At 37.9% G+C, this 16,543-nt stretch overlaps 1 protein-coding gene across 4 annotated transcripts in view; it reads right to left on the bottom strand.

Annotated features, from left to right (window-relative positions):
• The window catches only part of COMMD10 (COMM domain containing 10), a 154,317-nt gene that overhangs the window by 112,758 nt on the left and 25,016 nt on the right, over nucleotides 1-16,543 (bottom strand). Inside the window, exon 6 of one of the 4 annotated variants that reach the window (XM_005857351.2) lies at nucleotides 13,857-13,877. The exons of the other annotated variants lie outside the window; for them this stretch is intronic. Coding sequence (XP_005857413.1) covers nucleotides 13,872-13,877 — 6 coding nt within the window. The 3' untranslated portion in view covers nucleotides 13,857-13,871. Of the gene's footprint in view, nucleotides 1-13,856; nucleotides 13,878-16,543 lie in introns of those variants that run through there. 4 annotated transcript variants of the gene reach the window in all.

Below are 16,543 nucleotides of genomic sequence, written 5' to 3' on the forward strand. Positions count from 1 at the left end.
GCCCAGCTGTGAAGCAATGCAAGCTGCTGTGGGGCCTTGGGCCTTCTTGTGGATGTTCTGGGTCTCTCTGACCCAGCTGCAGTTTGTTAGGAAATTTTAGATTGCAAAGGGCCAGGCCATTCAGATGCAAAAGCCTCTGCGTGTAGCTTGGGTGGGGCAGGGTCTCAGGGAATCAACAGGGTAGAGCAAGCAGTTATGGCTGATGCTCAGCCCTGCCCTAAGGGGCCCTGTGTCTCAGTGTCACGTGGTAATCACTGCAAGCACCTCTAAGAGAAAGCTGCCCTCAACTTCCGCCCGATGGGAGACAGTCCAGTTTCTCCCTGTATGAGTCTGGGTCCCCAAAGACTCACCCGGAACTGGAGTTCAGCGCAGTCGGGAGAGTGTGACTCCCTCCTGATTGAAAGAGACAACCGCATCCTCAGTTGCCAGCCCTTTCCGCGTTCGCCTCCGTACCTCTGCACTTTACCTCCGCGCCTCCTCTGAGTCTCAGTGTGCTTTTCTCTTTCCTTCTAGTTGTAGAATTTCTACTCAGCCAGCCTTCCTGTAGTTCTGGATGATGTCCATTTTGTCTTTTAGTTGTATTTTTGAAGTGGTTGTACAAAGCAGCAATTTCAGGTGTTTACCTATGCCGCCATCTTGGTTTCTCCTTCGTTTCATGTATATTTTAATGGTTAATATTTTCCAGAACATAGATTGAAAATTTAAAACTCACAACACAAAAATTTAAAACTCACAACACTTTAAGTATAAATATTTATTTATATCAACAATAGAACTTGTTATAATTTTACTTACCTGGCTTTAATGGAAGCAAACTAATCAATAATGTTTTAAAAATCCAATTATTTGCTTATGTTATTTTCAATTGAGGTAAATGCCACGTTAAACTATTTTTCTTGACCAAGTGACAATTGTAATTTCAAATCAGGTTCAGTTTACTGATACTACTTTCACAGGACCCCACTGTGACTGGTATTTTTTTTAATGTTTTCAAGGTCACTTACACATTTGGATAAAATTGCAGTAAGCAAATTTCATGAACTGCTTTTATAAGGTCCAAATATCATGCAGACTTTATATTGCAGTTATTGATTCTGCATGCTGATAAAACTATTACAGAGGAAGTTTCTATAGAACTTATTCCAAATATTTAAGAGTCAAGTCAGTGACTATTTTTAGTAAGTAGATGTATTCCTAAAAGTAACTTTGGTTAAAAATTGAAAAACTGAAGATACTTCAATTAATTTTTCATATCTTCATTACAAATGTTAAATTAGGATGCCTAAAATCTCCCTAATTTTCTATACACTTTTCCCATAATAATTAAAACTCTTATCTGGTGATTCATACATTTCTAATTTAATGTTTTAAATTTTATTTCTTATTTTGTATTGAATTTATCAGGGTGACATTGGTTAATAAAGCCATACAGGTTTCTGTACCAAAGGTCCCTGTTGGATGCAGCCAACAGACCTTTCTGCCTGACTTGAGCTTGGCAGGCGGTGTTGTCAGTGGGTGGAGGACCAGGTACATACACTCCCAGGCTGGTGCTGTAAGAATAGGAGTACTCAGTCCTGGGAAGATGGTGCCTGAGGGTGGTGTGGGATAGGGACTCAGCATAGGGACCTCAGTGGCTGACCCTCCAGATCTCTCCTCAGGGCCACGCCACCCAGATCTTCAGTTTATGACTTCCATATGCCCTGAGTCGCCTTCCTTCTCCCGGAGCCCTGGGTGAGTGTCAGAGCCAGATCCTGCGCTTTGACTATTTAAGAGAGCACTTGGGTTTATAGCAGGTTCCCTCCTCTTCCAGGTGGCAGAGTCCCCATTAATTTTCACTGCCAGATGCTACACAGGCTCTTCTTCCCAGCTCTAGTGCTCTGGGTTGGGGATCCCGGTGTGGGGTTGAGATCCCACGATCCTCAAGTGGTACTTTTTTGCAGCCAACATATCCCTCTGGCTTCTCAGCCATGCACATGGGTGCAGTGACCAGCCCTCTCCACATCTCTGCCCTTCCTACCAGTCTCTATGTGTCTTCTTCTGTAAATTCATGGTTACAATATTCCTGTTCAGCTATAATTCAGTTGGTTATTCAGGATACTTGCTCTGTAATTTAGTTGTAAATCCAGTTTGGCTCCAGAGATGAGTATAGCTTCCACCTATTCCACAGTCATCTTGGAATCTATCAACTTTTTGAATTTTAAACTTGAGAAGGAATATTTATAACTCTAGCTAAAGTTTTACATTCATCAAACATTCAAAGTTTCTCCCATTTGTTATAATTAAAGGGACAGGCTTTCTATAAAGTGTACAGCTTTTTATATAGTGACTAGAGACTCGGTGCATGAAAATTCATGCACTGGAGGGGGGTCCCTCAGCCCGGCCTGCCCCCTCTCCAGTCCAGGAGCCCTCAGGGGCGGGAGGCGACCTGGCGATCAGGGGAAGGCGACGCCCCATCACACCTCTGCTGCTGCCACTGCCGGAAGCACAAGCCTTGGCCGGCCCTGGTTACCTGAGCCTCGGGTGGCCCTGGGTGGCTGGGGGGGCTGAGGGGACTGGGGGACTCTGGAGGCAGGTGCGCGGAGTGACCGGGCTCACCGGGCCCAGCCTTGCAGCACGCCTGCCGCCCCAGCAGGGCTGAGGGGACTGGGCACCGCCATCTTTGAGGATGGGGAAGTCAATTAGCATATTCCCTCCATATTGGCTGTGGGCACCACCATCTTTGAGGGCGGTGCAGTCAATTAGCATATTTCCTCCATATTGGCTGTGGGTGCCGCCATCTTTGAGGGTGGGGCAGTCAATTACCATATTCCCTCCTTATTGGCTGTGGGCGCCACCATCTTTGTGACACAGTGTGAGGCAATTAGCATATTCCCTCTTTATTAGATAGGCTATTTTTTATTGTAAATCTTTATTAACTTTTCAAACAGCCACTATAAGTCCAAAATTGTTACCCTAACCCCAGAGACAAGTTAAAACTTTGTGATCCTAAAAAAAAATAACAAAATGAATCCTAAGGGCAAATACCACTAGTATGCTTAATCCACCAAGAATGTATCTAACAAATTGGTATACATAAAGCAATGTATAATTACCCAATATACTCAGTTCAAGGTCACATGCAACCACATTATAATTAAATATTCAGTAGTTTAAAAAGATACCAACTTTAAAAACGAGAATTGTCACAAATTCAAAAGAGAATTTACTGCTTTAAGATTTCCTATCATTGTCCTGGCCTAGTGGCTAAGTTGGTTGGAGCATTGTCCCATACACCAAAAGGTAGCAGGTTCAATTCCCTGTCAAGGCACAAACCTCGGTTGTGGGTTCGATCCCTGGTCAGAGCACATATGGGAGGCAACCTATCAATGTTTCTCTCTCACATCGATATTTCTCTCTCTCCTTTCCTCTCTCTCTAAAATCAGTAGAAACACACCCGCGGGTAAGGAAATTAAAAAAAAAAAAAAGATTTCCTACCATTATGGTGCTAACAGAAAACTCTGACAAATTCATAGTCTTTTATTATTTGTGTTTGAGTGAACCATTTCCTCAAAAATGTGCCGAGAGTCCCTTTTCTTTTCTTTTATATTTCTAAATATAACTTTTCTTTAACTGTTTAAAATATTACATGTATCCTAGTACCCCTCAAATTGGCATAATCTGTAAAGATGTACATAGTTGTTGAATGACTAGCTCAAAGTCATTCAAAAAATAAAAAAATTTGATTCAACATTTTGCCTGAATACTTACTTAGTATTCTCTTCTGATTCAAGTTCAAATGCTTGAGGAAAAGGTCACTAGCACCAAAGAACAAATTTCAGTAAAGTTTTTGACAGACCTAATATTCCCCTAAATATTTTCTTCCAATTGCTGTCAAATAACAATTTATCATAGATATTATAGAGACTATAAAAAACAGAAGAAATTGTCTTCCATATGTCTTTTATGTTAACAGCTCATTTCACATTTTGCAAAACTCAATAACGATCTTATAAAGAGCTGGGCATTTCCATTCTCCTTCTCTAACCTGGAAAAACCTCTTTTAAAAGATATCAATGATCTAAAACTGTGCTATAATAGACACTTTTACATTTTCTGTCATATTTAATTCTCAGAAAAGCCCTGACATAGCTGTTATTCTCCAAATTTCCAGATCAGAATTTGAAACTGTCAGATAAGTACCCTGCTTGAGCTTCTCCAGCTAAGAGGTAAACAGTAGAATTCCAAGGTCTGTGTTGTTTTTACTATGTAATGCTATGCTCAAAGTCATTCACCTGATTCTCTATTATCTATCTGTCAAAATGTAATATGAGATATGAGATATTTTTTAGCTGGATGACAGAAATCACTTAACTCAATCCCTTTATTCTGTACATGAGAGCACTAAGATCAGAAAGGTGAAATGCTCTGTCCCAGGATACACAACTACTTAGCAACAAAGTCTAAGCCCTTTCTACAACAATATTAATATGGAAAAAAAAACACCAGAAAGAAAACCATGGTAATCTTCAGCCAGATCATTTAAAGTATAATAAATTAAGTGTTACAATTGTTCTAAAAAATTTTAGAGCCTTAATTTGTTATGATAATTTTTATAACCCTTCTTATATTAATGAATGTGATGTTTTAATAACCTAAAATGGAGAAAAATTAATAGATGAGTAATACTGCTAATATAAATAAAGGCAAACTCCTACCATATAAAACAGTATAAGTAGAGCCTACAAGAATGAAAACCATGGGAGACTTTGAGGGTAGGTCACCAGTTCCCCCAACACAGTTTGGTTGCCCCAAGGGCTTAAGAGGTCAACCAATATCTTAACTGACCTGTTGCCTACTCAGACTTCAGTTGAGTACTCTCTAGAAAAATCCAGTACAGACTCTATTCTACTACCAGAAATTCTCTGATTCTGCAGGACTATAAGTACTTCAACACTTAGCCCCACCAGAAGAAAAAACAAAAAACAGGAACAATTCTCAGTCCAATCTTCTATCAAGCTCATTCTCTCACTCTTCACATCTGGAAAATTGAAATAAATCACTTACCCACTTACCCTCAAGAGAGTTTCACAGCCATCAAAACAAAATGTTTAAGAGCAAGATAAAACCATACAGATTGTGAGAATAGGGTTTACTGGACTAGCCATGGACCTCAAAGAAGACCAATGGCAAAGAACTCACTGTGAAAGCATGGTGGCTACTTTATTAAATTGTACCTAATTTTCAGCACTCTGGGACAATAAAAAACGTGACTCACTGCTTATTAATTTCAAGGGTCCAATGAGACAAAGCATAAAAGTACATAAAAATAATGCCTGGCACATAATAAGTGGTAAATAAATGTTATATATCATCATATCTTCTTGATTGTTTGGTGTGATAGTATCAGGGATAGTGGTTAATCTTTGTACACTGCAACTATTGAGAAATTCAGCTTTGATAAGCTCCACCCATCCAGTCTGACTAGAATTCAGGAAAAGGTGGCAGCACTTACATAGATACAATGAAGTCTCTTAACCACCTGCAAATTTTATATAATATTATGAAGGACTTAGATGTCCCCTCAGCCTCCAGATAGAAAGGCAATTTACAGGTTTACTTCTTAGCATAAACAAAATTTTATGAAAAATGTGTATCTATTTTTATGAATTACTATTAATTAGGCCCCAGTTTTAATTGTATTTTTAGATTTTTCGGTATCTTAACCTATACAATGTCTCCCCATTTCCAACGATCACCACTCATAAGAAAGAGCCAAAATATATAGGATTAGGTAGTACTTTATTCATAAAGGGCATGTGTATCATCAAAGAGAAGCACAAATACACTATTATGTGACAGTAGTCTTATTATTCAGTAGTCATTAGCATGCCAACCTAAAATATTGGAGAAGGTGACTTTTATGTAACTTTTGCATAAATGAATACCCAATATCCACTCTCAAAGCCAAGAAATCTATAAATCCTTTTACTTACCTATATACAGCAAAAAAGGCTAGATAAATTTAAATCAAACCAGTCTAGAAGCATGCTTACAATTTTCATATTTGCTTGTACTTTGGCATCAAAATAAGTCAATGTACATTACAATCAGTTGAAAAGTAGAGCCAATAACCAAATTAAAATGGAGGTGAAAATCTGAGCATCATTCACATGAGGCAGAAGAACTTTCCACTTCTCAATTTAAAATGAGACCCTCTTATAATTACAACGTATTTGTATTAGACTATTCCTTCTCTCATTATAGCATTAACAATTAAATAATACTGTTTTCCTCCTCTCTTAACAAAAAGGATGATTACAGTGTTCCTGCCTCAGAAGACTCAATATTTGTAAAGAGTTTTAGGCCCTGTAGCTGAAAGCTACCACATAAATACTAAGTACTATAATTGAGAATAATGAAATAAATGAAAGATGGTTTAATATAATAGAAAATTACATTTATAACTGGCACATTGCCATACTACCCCTGAGGATTTGTTCTTTCCGAGCACATACTCTACGAAAGGTCACTGTGGGTGGAAAAAAAAATCCCACAGGGAGTTCAAGTAGCCTACAATAAAATACTAGTAATTAAGGATGTGGTATTCTTCCTCTATATTCATCTGGGAATCATCTCTACTAATTAAGAGAAAAGGAACAATGATTTGTTTAAAATGATGGCTAAGACAATTCAATCTCAATTCTAATAGTCTGGCTACAAAGTAGAATACTATAACACTGAATACAAACTACTGTACAAGCCACCAAGTCAGTATTCAGCTACCTTCCAAGATAATACATTCCTAAAAATATCTTCCTGAGTAATTTATGTTCCTAACAAAATGTTAAATTACAATATAACAAATTCAAATTCAATTAACATTAAGTGCCTACTATGTGAGAATTATTATAATAATCATTTTACAGACATATCATTTAATTCTATCAATTAATCTAAGAGGCAGAGATTTTATCAAATTGAGAAATTTTCCACAGAAAGATTCAGATTCTTGACCACAGTCTATGAATTTAAAATCAGTATTCTTACTTTAAATCCAGTGTTTCCTTCACTGTGTCAAATTAAGGTATCTCTGACGGTGCTAATAATCAACTAACAAATCGCTTAACCTCACTGAGCCTGAATTTTCTCATCACTAAACTTAGAGGGTTGAAATACAAGGGTGCATATATTCTTTCAAATTAGTGTTTCGGGTTTCTTTAGTTATAGTCCCAAAAGTGGAACTGCTGGGTCATAAGGCAGTTCCTTTTATAATTTTTTGAGGTAGCTCCATACTGCTTTCCACCATGGCTGCATCAATCTGTATCACCACCAACAGTGCACGAGGGTTCCCTTTTCTCCACATCCTCGACAACACTTGTTTGTTGACTTATTGATTAACAGCCATTCTGACAGGAGTAAGATGATATCTCATTGTGTGGATTTAATTTGCATTTCTCTGATGATTAGTGACATTGAGCATCTTTTCATATGACTATTAGCCACCTGTATGTCCTCTTTGGAAAACTGTCTGTTCAGATCCTTTACCCATTTTTTAATTGGATTATTTAGGGATTTTTGGTGTTGAGTTGTATAAATTCTTTATAAATTGTGGATTTTAAACCTTATCAGATGTATCACTGGCAAATATGTTCTCCCATTCAATGGGTTGTCTTTTCATTTTGTTGATGTTTTCCTTTGCTGTGCAAAAACTTTTTAGTTTGATGTAGTCCCATTTGTTTATTTTTTCCTTTGTTTCCCCTTGCCTGAGGAGACAGATGAGAAATAATATTGCTATGAGAAATATCTGAGATTTGACTGCCTATGTTTTCTTCTAGGATATTTTTGGTTTCAAGTCTACAATTAAGTCTTTAATCCATTTTGAATTTTCTCTTATGTGTGGTGTAAGAAGGTGGTCTGGTTTCAGTGTTTTGCACACACCTGTACAATTTTCCCAACACTATTTACTGAATAGACTATCTTTATCCCATTGTACGTTCTTGTCTCTTTTGTCAAATATTAACTGACCATAAAGATGTGGGTTTATTTCTGGGCTCTCTATTCTGTTCCATTGATCTATCTGTTTGTTTTTATGCCAGTACCATGCTGTTGATTACTATGGCCTTATAGTTAAGTTAGTTATCAGGTAGTATGATTCCTCCAACTTTGTTCTTTCTCAAGATTGCTGTGGATATTCTGGATCTTTTGTGGTTCCATATAAGTTTTTGGCATATTTGTTCTAGCTCTGTGAAATATGTCATTGGTATCTTGAATAGGAATTGCATTGACTCTAAAGATTGTTTTGGGTAGTATGGATATTTTAACAATGTTAATTCTTCCTATCCATGAACACAGTATAGACTTCCACTTATTTTTATCTTCTTCAATTTCTTTCTTCAGTGTCTTATAATTTTCCAAGTACAGGTCTTTTACATCCTTGGTTAAATTTATTCCTAGGAATTGTATTTTTTGAAGCAATTGTAAATGGGGTTGTTTTTTTTAGTTTCCCTTTCTGATAGTTCATTATTTATGTATATAAATGCAACTGATTTCTGGATATTTATTTTGTACCCTGCTACTTTACTGAATTCATTTATCAATTTTAACAGTTTTTTTGTGGAATCTTTGGGGTTTTCTATATACAGTATCATGTCATCTGCAAGAAAATATTTCTCAAAACTTAATATATAATATTTTAAAAGTTGTTTATAGTTTGTTACTTCATTAATTAGATTTGGGATCAATACTTTTTGAAACAATAAGTTATCAGGGTTTGTAAAAATTTGATTATATTAATTCTACTAGAGGCTCGGTGCACAAAAATTTGTGCACTCGGGGGAGGGGGGTCCCTCAGCCCAGCCTGTGCCCTCTTGCAGTCTGGGAACCCTCGGGGGATGTTTACCTGCTGGCTTAGGCCCGCTCCCTGGGGGATCAGGCCTAAACCGGCAGTCAGACATCCCTCTGGCAGCCCGGGAGCCTTCGGGGGATGTCCACTTACCAGCGGGGAGCAGGCCTAAGCTGCAGTCGGACATCCTTAGCGCTGCTGAGGAGGCGCGAGAGGCTTCTGCCACCACCACTGTGCTGGCAGCCATCAGCCTGGCTTGTGGCTGAGCAGAGCTCCCCCTGTGGGAGCGCACTGACCACCAGGGGGCGGCTCCTGCATTGAGCATCTGCCCTCTGGTGGTCAGTTTGTGTCACAGTTACCAGTCATTGCTGGCCGGTTAGCTCAGTTGGTTAGAGCGTGGTGCTAATAATAGGTACCAGTCATTCCCAGTCGTTCTGCTGTTGGGGTCAATTTGCATATTACCCTTTTATTATATAGGATATGTATGATATTTTGCTAGTAGCAAGGAGTGGGACAAGTGGTAAGATAAATATTGCTTCACTAACCCTATTTCTACCCCTCTGTTCATCTATGACCCTAGTTATGATATGTTCCCACTGCCTAAGAATATCATTCTCCATTATATGATAACATGACTGAAATACACTATTCTCTGTGTACTGACTAAATAGCTACCTTCAGACCCTCAAATATATACCGAGATCCAGAACAAAAGCACAGAAGTGACAATGCTGAGCTGATGCTAAATACAAAAAGAAAATAGCCAAACCAGACTCACAATCCTTAGGCATCTTAGGATGGCCACAATTCCAAATAATAAGCCAGATGATGCAAGATGTGAAGATCTGATTAAGCCCTTTAAACCTTTTATATAGAGACATAAGATTTTTGTAAAAGAGTACATCATTTTGGGTCGTTAAAATTAAAGAGAGTTGAAAAGCTCAAAAAAGGAAAAAGAAAAAGAACATGACATAAAGAAAAGATTTTGTGTTGAACTTGTTAAAAAAATATTCACTTTTCCCAATACCATAAAACAGCCAACAGTGCCCAATTACCTGTTCTAAGACGAGAAATATGTTATACAGTAAAAGTGATTCCTCCCCTTCATATACGTTTAATTTCCTCTAAATATTTTTCATATAAAGGAAATAAAAAATATGAAATAAACATAATTTGCAGAATCTGTTAGAGATATATTTAAACATTTATATGGTACCTAACATCAAACATGCTCTAAATCTCATTTAAACTAGGCCAGGAAGGAAAAGTGTTTGTCAGTTCCCTTTGGTCAAATTTTTAGGATTGAATTCAATATTGAACAATGCAATTTACTCATGAGAAAACTTAACCTAACCTGTATTCTTCCTTTTTTCCTATTAAAACAAATGATATGTTCCCACTCCCATCAAAAATCCAACCTTTCTATTTATGCTCTGGACCTCATTATCTTCTCACTTTCTTAAGAAACTTATATCTCTCTCTGTCCTGCATCATCAATTTCTCCTCCAATGGATCTGTGGTATCAGCATACAAACCTCCTCTAATATCTCCAGTCACTGAAGTCACATTCTGCTACATTGACTATCCTATTTATTTTCTTCTTGAAAGAGTTTACTATATGGTTGCTTTTCCTTTCTCTCCTTAAATTCTTTATTTAGTTTAATCAGTCAGGTTTCTTCTTTCACTCAGTTGTAACTGAGGTTACTATTTGTCAAGGTCATTAGAGAAGTCCATCTACCAAACCCAACAGTCACATATCTCTCATTGACTTAGAGTGTAAAATTGTTTCAACTTAATCAAATAAAGAAAAAGAAAAATAGAATCCATATAACTATGATTTTATAATGAAGAATAACAATAAGACAACCATTGCATTTTAGAACAATTTTAACACTTTGAAACATATACACATATTATAGGATCAAGTACTAAATTATTAAATAAGCATAATACAGTGTCCTAGCAATGAATATAGCATAGAGGACTCTGAAGTAAAATTGTCTAGTTTCAAATCCTAGATCTGCTGTTTATTAGCTGTATAACATAAGACTATAACCTCTATATGTTTTCATTTCTCTCTATATAAAGCAAGAATAATAAGTATTCATACCTGGTAGAGATGTTGGAGGTAAAAACATGTCTAGCACAAAGTAACCACACAAAAAAAAGGGGCTTCCCTTCCCCCCTTTTTCACACTCTAGATAGAATTTGTCATAAATTTTGAAAATAAAAATAAAGAACTTTAAAAAAAAAGTGGTCTTGAAAGTCCTAACTTCATTTGACATCATAATTACCCATCCATGAAGTACTATCTGCAACCTGAGAACCTGAGCAGAATCCAGTTTAACATTAATAGAAATGAAAGTTCTCTTATCAAGATGATTTCATCCCAGTTGAACAAACAAAAAGTATAACACAGGACTTTCTTAAATGATCTACCAAAAAAAAATTAGAATCACTTATTAACAAAACATAATTGTCCTGAACAGCAAATTTATTGGGGAAAATGCAATACAGCAAAAATAATACATTTAAATATTTCAGTGTTTTTCAGATATTCAAAGTTAAAAATTTTGATGACATTCAAAATTACCAACATTTGTTATATATAATACTGCTATTCTCTATAAATAAGGAAACTTCAATTGTCTATGATTAGCCTAGAATTAGTTACACAATAACAATACAGCCATTCAACTATCTTGGGGATTTTTAGTCTCTTTTGTCATAAAGAAAATACAAGTGACAGAATGTAACAAAAAAAAGTCAACAGTGTAGAAGGCTTTTAATATATTTCATCTTGGCAAATGATCACATACAAATTAAACACTGAAATCATGATGATTTCATTTATTTGTTATGTGCAATATCTGATTAATAAGCATTAATTTTGTTGATGGAAAGAAGCAAATTCTATTATTATATACAGATTAGAAATGTAAGCACAAGCATTTCCCACAACTACTGACTTCACAAATTATTTTGAATGTTATTTCAAATAATAATGTGACTACCAGAGGTTAGGAAAGCAAAGAGCTCTACTGCCCCCTAATGAAATAGACCAAAAAACAAAAAACAAAACAAAACAAAACCAAAAAGCAAACAAACAAAACACCCCAGAAAACTCCCTTTGAGATATCTGTGAAACAGGAAAATAATCTTACTTTGCTAAATGCAATAGACAAACACTAAGACAATTAACTGAAAACAACTAGAATATATATCAAATACTGTAGGAAAAATTACAATCACCCAGTTTCCATGATAAAATTAGTGGCAAAACAGGAAAGCCTTTAGACAGAAATGTTCTAAGAGAAAGGAGAGCAGTAAAACAATGTTATCAAATGTGATAGCAATTAAAGTTTCACTGCAGGCTGCACTTTTCATGTGTATGTTGGAAGTGAATGAGAAGAAAGAGATTCTTAGAAATCACACTCTTCAGTGAATTACAGTAAATTTTCAGTTCAGCAGCTCAAAAGTAAATACCATCAGAATATTCTCTCGAATTTACATTGACTATAATCATCTCAGAATAATTTTAGTATATGTATATTTTCAAGATACCTACCCTATAAAATATACCTTTAAAATAATTTTATCTACTGCTTCTTGTTTAAATAAATGCCAATTTCATAAGTATAACAACTTTGTACTTTATGGTACTTTGTATCATAAATTAACCAGTGATTAACTTTTAATTTTCCTCTTAATAATAGCTCTCCCTTCGTTTAATAAAGTTGGTTTTTAAAACATCATCCATACTCATATTCCTTTTACCTAATATTCCAACTTGTCAAGAATTTCAGCATTCTCATTTCAGAAAAGAACAAGTGTTTAGGGAAAAGTAGTGTGTGGTCCTTAATAACAGGAGTTACATAACAATTAACATCCAGTTACCAGATACAATAAGAGTACAAAGACTAGAACTCTAGAACATAAAAACAGGGAGAATGTAAACAAACAAACAACAACAAAAAGTAAAAATTCCAGGCAGGTTTAACTGAGGAGAACAGAAGTGTAGAAGTTAACTGTTCTTTTACGACAAGGCACACCACTTCACTTGGAGACTGCATTGTTTCTGTCCAGGTTGATAGTGGTTGTGCACTCCCTCACATGTACATCGTTTAGCATATGTGAGAAACAGGGACTAATTCCACACAATGCTATAGGGGACACAGGCAATACAGAGAAAGAGGTTTACTTAAATCTACTCACAGAATGAAAATAACCTTTACATTTTATGCTGCTCTTTTCCCCTGAGTGTCCACTTATTAATGAAAATGCTTCTTTATCTCTGCAAGTTATAAGAGTCCATTCAAAATTTCAGAAGAGCAACACACAAAATTACAAAACCTCTATGTATTCAAAACTATATCGCAAATGAGTTAGATCTCACATCTGTATAGACTTCCTGAATAATATGAATTAAAAACATGACTCTTTGACTAGAAGCATTACTCGTTTATTCCTACTGCCTAAAAATATAACCAGTAGACATATTTTGAAGACATCCAAAATTGCTGGGAAGACTTAAGCATCCCAGAGTCAAGCATTGACAAAGTCATGACGCTTAAAGCATCCAACATATAGTCAAATAGTATCCTTCCAACCTATAAGCCTATGAGGCAGCCAGCAGGCTGAGGCAGGTGGAGGCAGATCTCAGGGTGCACTGGGTCTTTTGCTGACCTGATCCAGAGCCTGGTGCTGGTAAAAACTGGACTTAGTGCACAGTTTTGTCCTTCCCATACACATCCAGGGCCAGCAGAGGCAGCCACAAACTGTGGATTGCTTTGTCACTCCAAACAGGTTGCCCAGGGTCAGTCATAGGCAGCATCAAACATTAGCCTGCACCTGAGTCCCTCCAAAGATGCACCAGAACCCACACACCAAGTGGGCAGCTTCAGATAACATCAGAACAGGATCCAATTAGCTTCACAAGTGCATATCCAAAGGGAGACACCTGCGGCAAATTAAGCTTCATGTGGTCAGCACCTGCACAGCAGCCTGTACTCTGTGGTAGGGGTTAATCCTCAGTCAGCCAGCCTGAGGGTCAATCCTAGACACAAATGGGCCAATAGAAATCAAGACTCAAGTACAAAAGGCGGGACCATGTAAACCACACAAGGGACATTCCTAAAGCAACCAGATCAGGTAATCAGGAGACTGCACCACTGGACCCCACAGGACACCTACGATATAAGGCCATCCTACCAAGACTGGCAGTCATAGGAGATCTAGCTAGTACATAGAAACAAACACAGAAAGGCAGGCAAAATAAGGAGACAAAGAATAGACCCCAAATTAAAGAACAGGATAAATCTCCAGAAAAAGAGCTAAATGAAATGGAGGCAAGCAATTTATCAGATACTAGAATCCTGGTGCACGGATTCGTGCACCAGTGGGGTCCCTTGGACCAGTGCACAATGGGGGCTGGGGAGGGACCACAGGAGGGCTCCAGGGTGTGTCTGGCCTGTCTCACCCAGTCCCGATCAGCTGGACCCCAGCAGCAAGCTAACCTACCAGTCAGAGCATCTGCCCGCTGGTGGTCAGTGTGCATCATAGCGACTGGTCAAATGGTCGAGCACTTAGCATATTATTATCTATACTAGTGTCCCAATGCACAAATTTGTGCACAGGTGGGGTCCCTTGGCCTGGCCGGTGATCGGGGCTGATCAGGGCCATCTCACCCAGTCCCGATTGGGGCCGATGGGGGCTGGCTGGCTGGGGAGGGACTGCGGGAGAGCTCCAGGGCGTGTCCGGCCCATCTCTCCCAGTCCCCATCAGCTGGACCCCAGCAGCAAGCTAACCTACCGGTCAGAGCATCTGCCCCCTGGTGGTCAGTGCACGTCATAGCGACTGCTCAAGCCAGACACTTAGCATTTAGGCTTTTATATAAAGAGATATATAAAAGCCTTAGCAACCAAATGACTGAACGACCGAACGACCAGTTGACCAATCACTATGACACACACTGACCACCAAGGGGCAGACGCTCAACGCAGGAGCTGTCCCCTGGTGGTCAGTGCGCTCCCACAGCGAGAGTGCCGCTCAACGGACCAACAGGCGCCAGACACAGGACTCACAACTAGCGAACACCGCTGCGGCAGTGTGAGCCTCTTCTGATCAGGACTGACTCTGCGCAAGCCTGCAGCAGGCGCAGCGGGGCCGGGATGAGCAGGAACAGCAGGTAGGAGCAGCAGGTGGCGTTGGACTGCCGGTTTCAGCCCAATCCCCACAGGCCATGCCAAGGGAAGCCACCGGTGCACGAATCCGTGCACCAGGCTCTAGTATAGGATAAAGTTCAAAGTAATGGTTATAATGATACTCAACATCATGGAGAAGGACACAGAAACCATGAAAAACTATAACACTAATTCAAAAGAATCAATGCATCCCTATGTTCATTGCAGTGTTATTTACAACAGCCAAGATATGGAAGCAGCCCAAGTATCCATCAATGGATGAGTGGATAAAAAAGCTGTGGTACATTTACACAATGGAATACTACTTGGTTAAAAAAAAAAAAAAAGAAATCTTTCCCTTGGCAGCAGCATTGATGGACCTGGAGAGCATTATGCTAAGTGAAATAACCCAGTCAGAGAAGGACAAGTACCATATGATTTCACTCATATGTGGAATCTAAGTAACAAAATAAACTGAAGAACAGAGTGGATCCAGAGATTCTGAGCATGAAACAGAGTGTGGAATCTCAGAGGGAAGGCTGGGGAGGATGGGTAGGTGGGAAGTAATCAACCAAAAATCTTGTATGCATATATGCATAACCCATGGGCACAGACAATAGGGTGCTGAAGACCTGGGGTGGGGGGGAATGCTAGGGGTGGGCTGTAGAAGGTCAATAGAGGGAAAATGTGGACATATGTAATACTTTCAACAGTAAAGAATAATTTAAAAAATAAAATAAACGAAGTAGAAACAGACTCACATACCAAAAACAGATTGTCAGCTGCCAGAGAGGAGAGGGGGTTTAGTAGGTTGGGGTGAAAAAAAACTTTGAAAACCTTAAGCCAAAAAAAACCTCATAGACACAGACAACAGAATGGTAATTACCAGAGGAAAGGGAGGCAGAGGTGGAGGGATAAAGGAGAAACAAATGGTGAAGGAAAAAGACTTGACTTGGGATGGTGAACACACAATACAATATACAGATGATGTATTATAGAACTGCACACCTAAAAGCTATATAATTTTATTAACCAATGTCACCCCAATAAATCAAATAAAAAATTATTTAAAAGACCCAATTCAATCTTATTAATCCTTGTTTAATTTTAATTGAATTGTGTTTAAATGTTCAATCCAGAGAACAAAGACCATGCTAATGATAAAGTACAAGAACTAGTAAAATTTTGTAGACATGTAACCTGGGCGAGGCACTGGACCCAGTCCTTAACGAAGACAGAAATGTGTATGACATGATAAATAATGGAAGTGCTAACAAATAAGTCATAATATTCCCATCCTTCAATATCCTTCAAATGTTATAAATAATAACATTTCTTCCATTATTCTCTGATCACATGCAGCGATAGTAATCTCTCCTTCCTCAGTTCTTTCTACCTCAGTCTCACCTCTATTTTATGTCTTAAAATAACTCCCCCTTTCCTATTTTAAAAAGATAATTATAATTTAAAAATATAAAAACAGCTCTCATTGTATCTGAAATATGCATTTCTCTCTATGTTATAGTAAGAAAAACTATTC

The sequence above is a fragment of the Myotis brandtii genome, unplaced genomic scaffold, assembly GCF_000412655.1.
Source record: "Myotis brandtii unplaced genomic scaffold, ASM41265v1 scaffold1105, whole genome shotgun sequence".
NCBI lineage: Eukaryota > Metazoa > Chordata > Mammalia > Chiroptera > Vespertilionidae > Myotis > Myotis brandtii.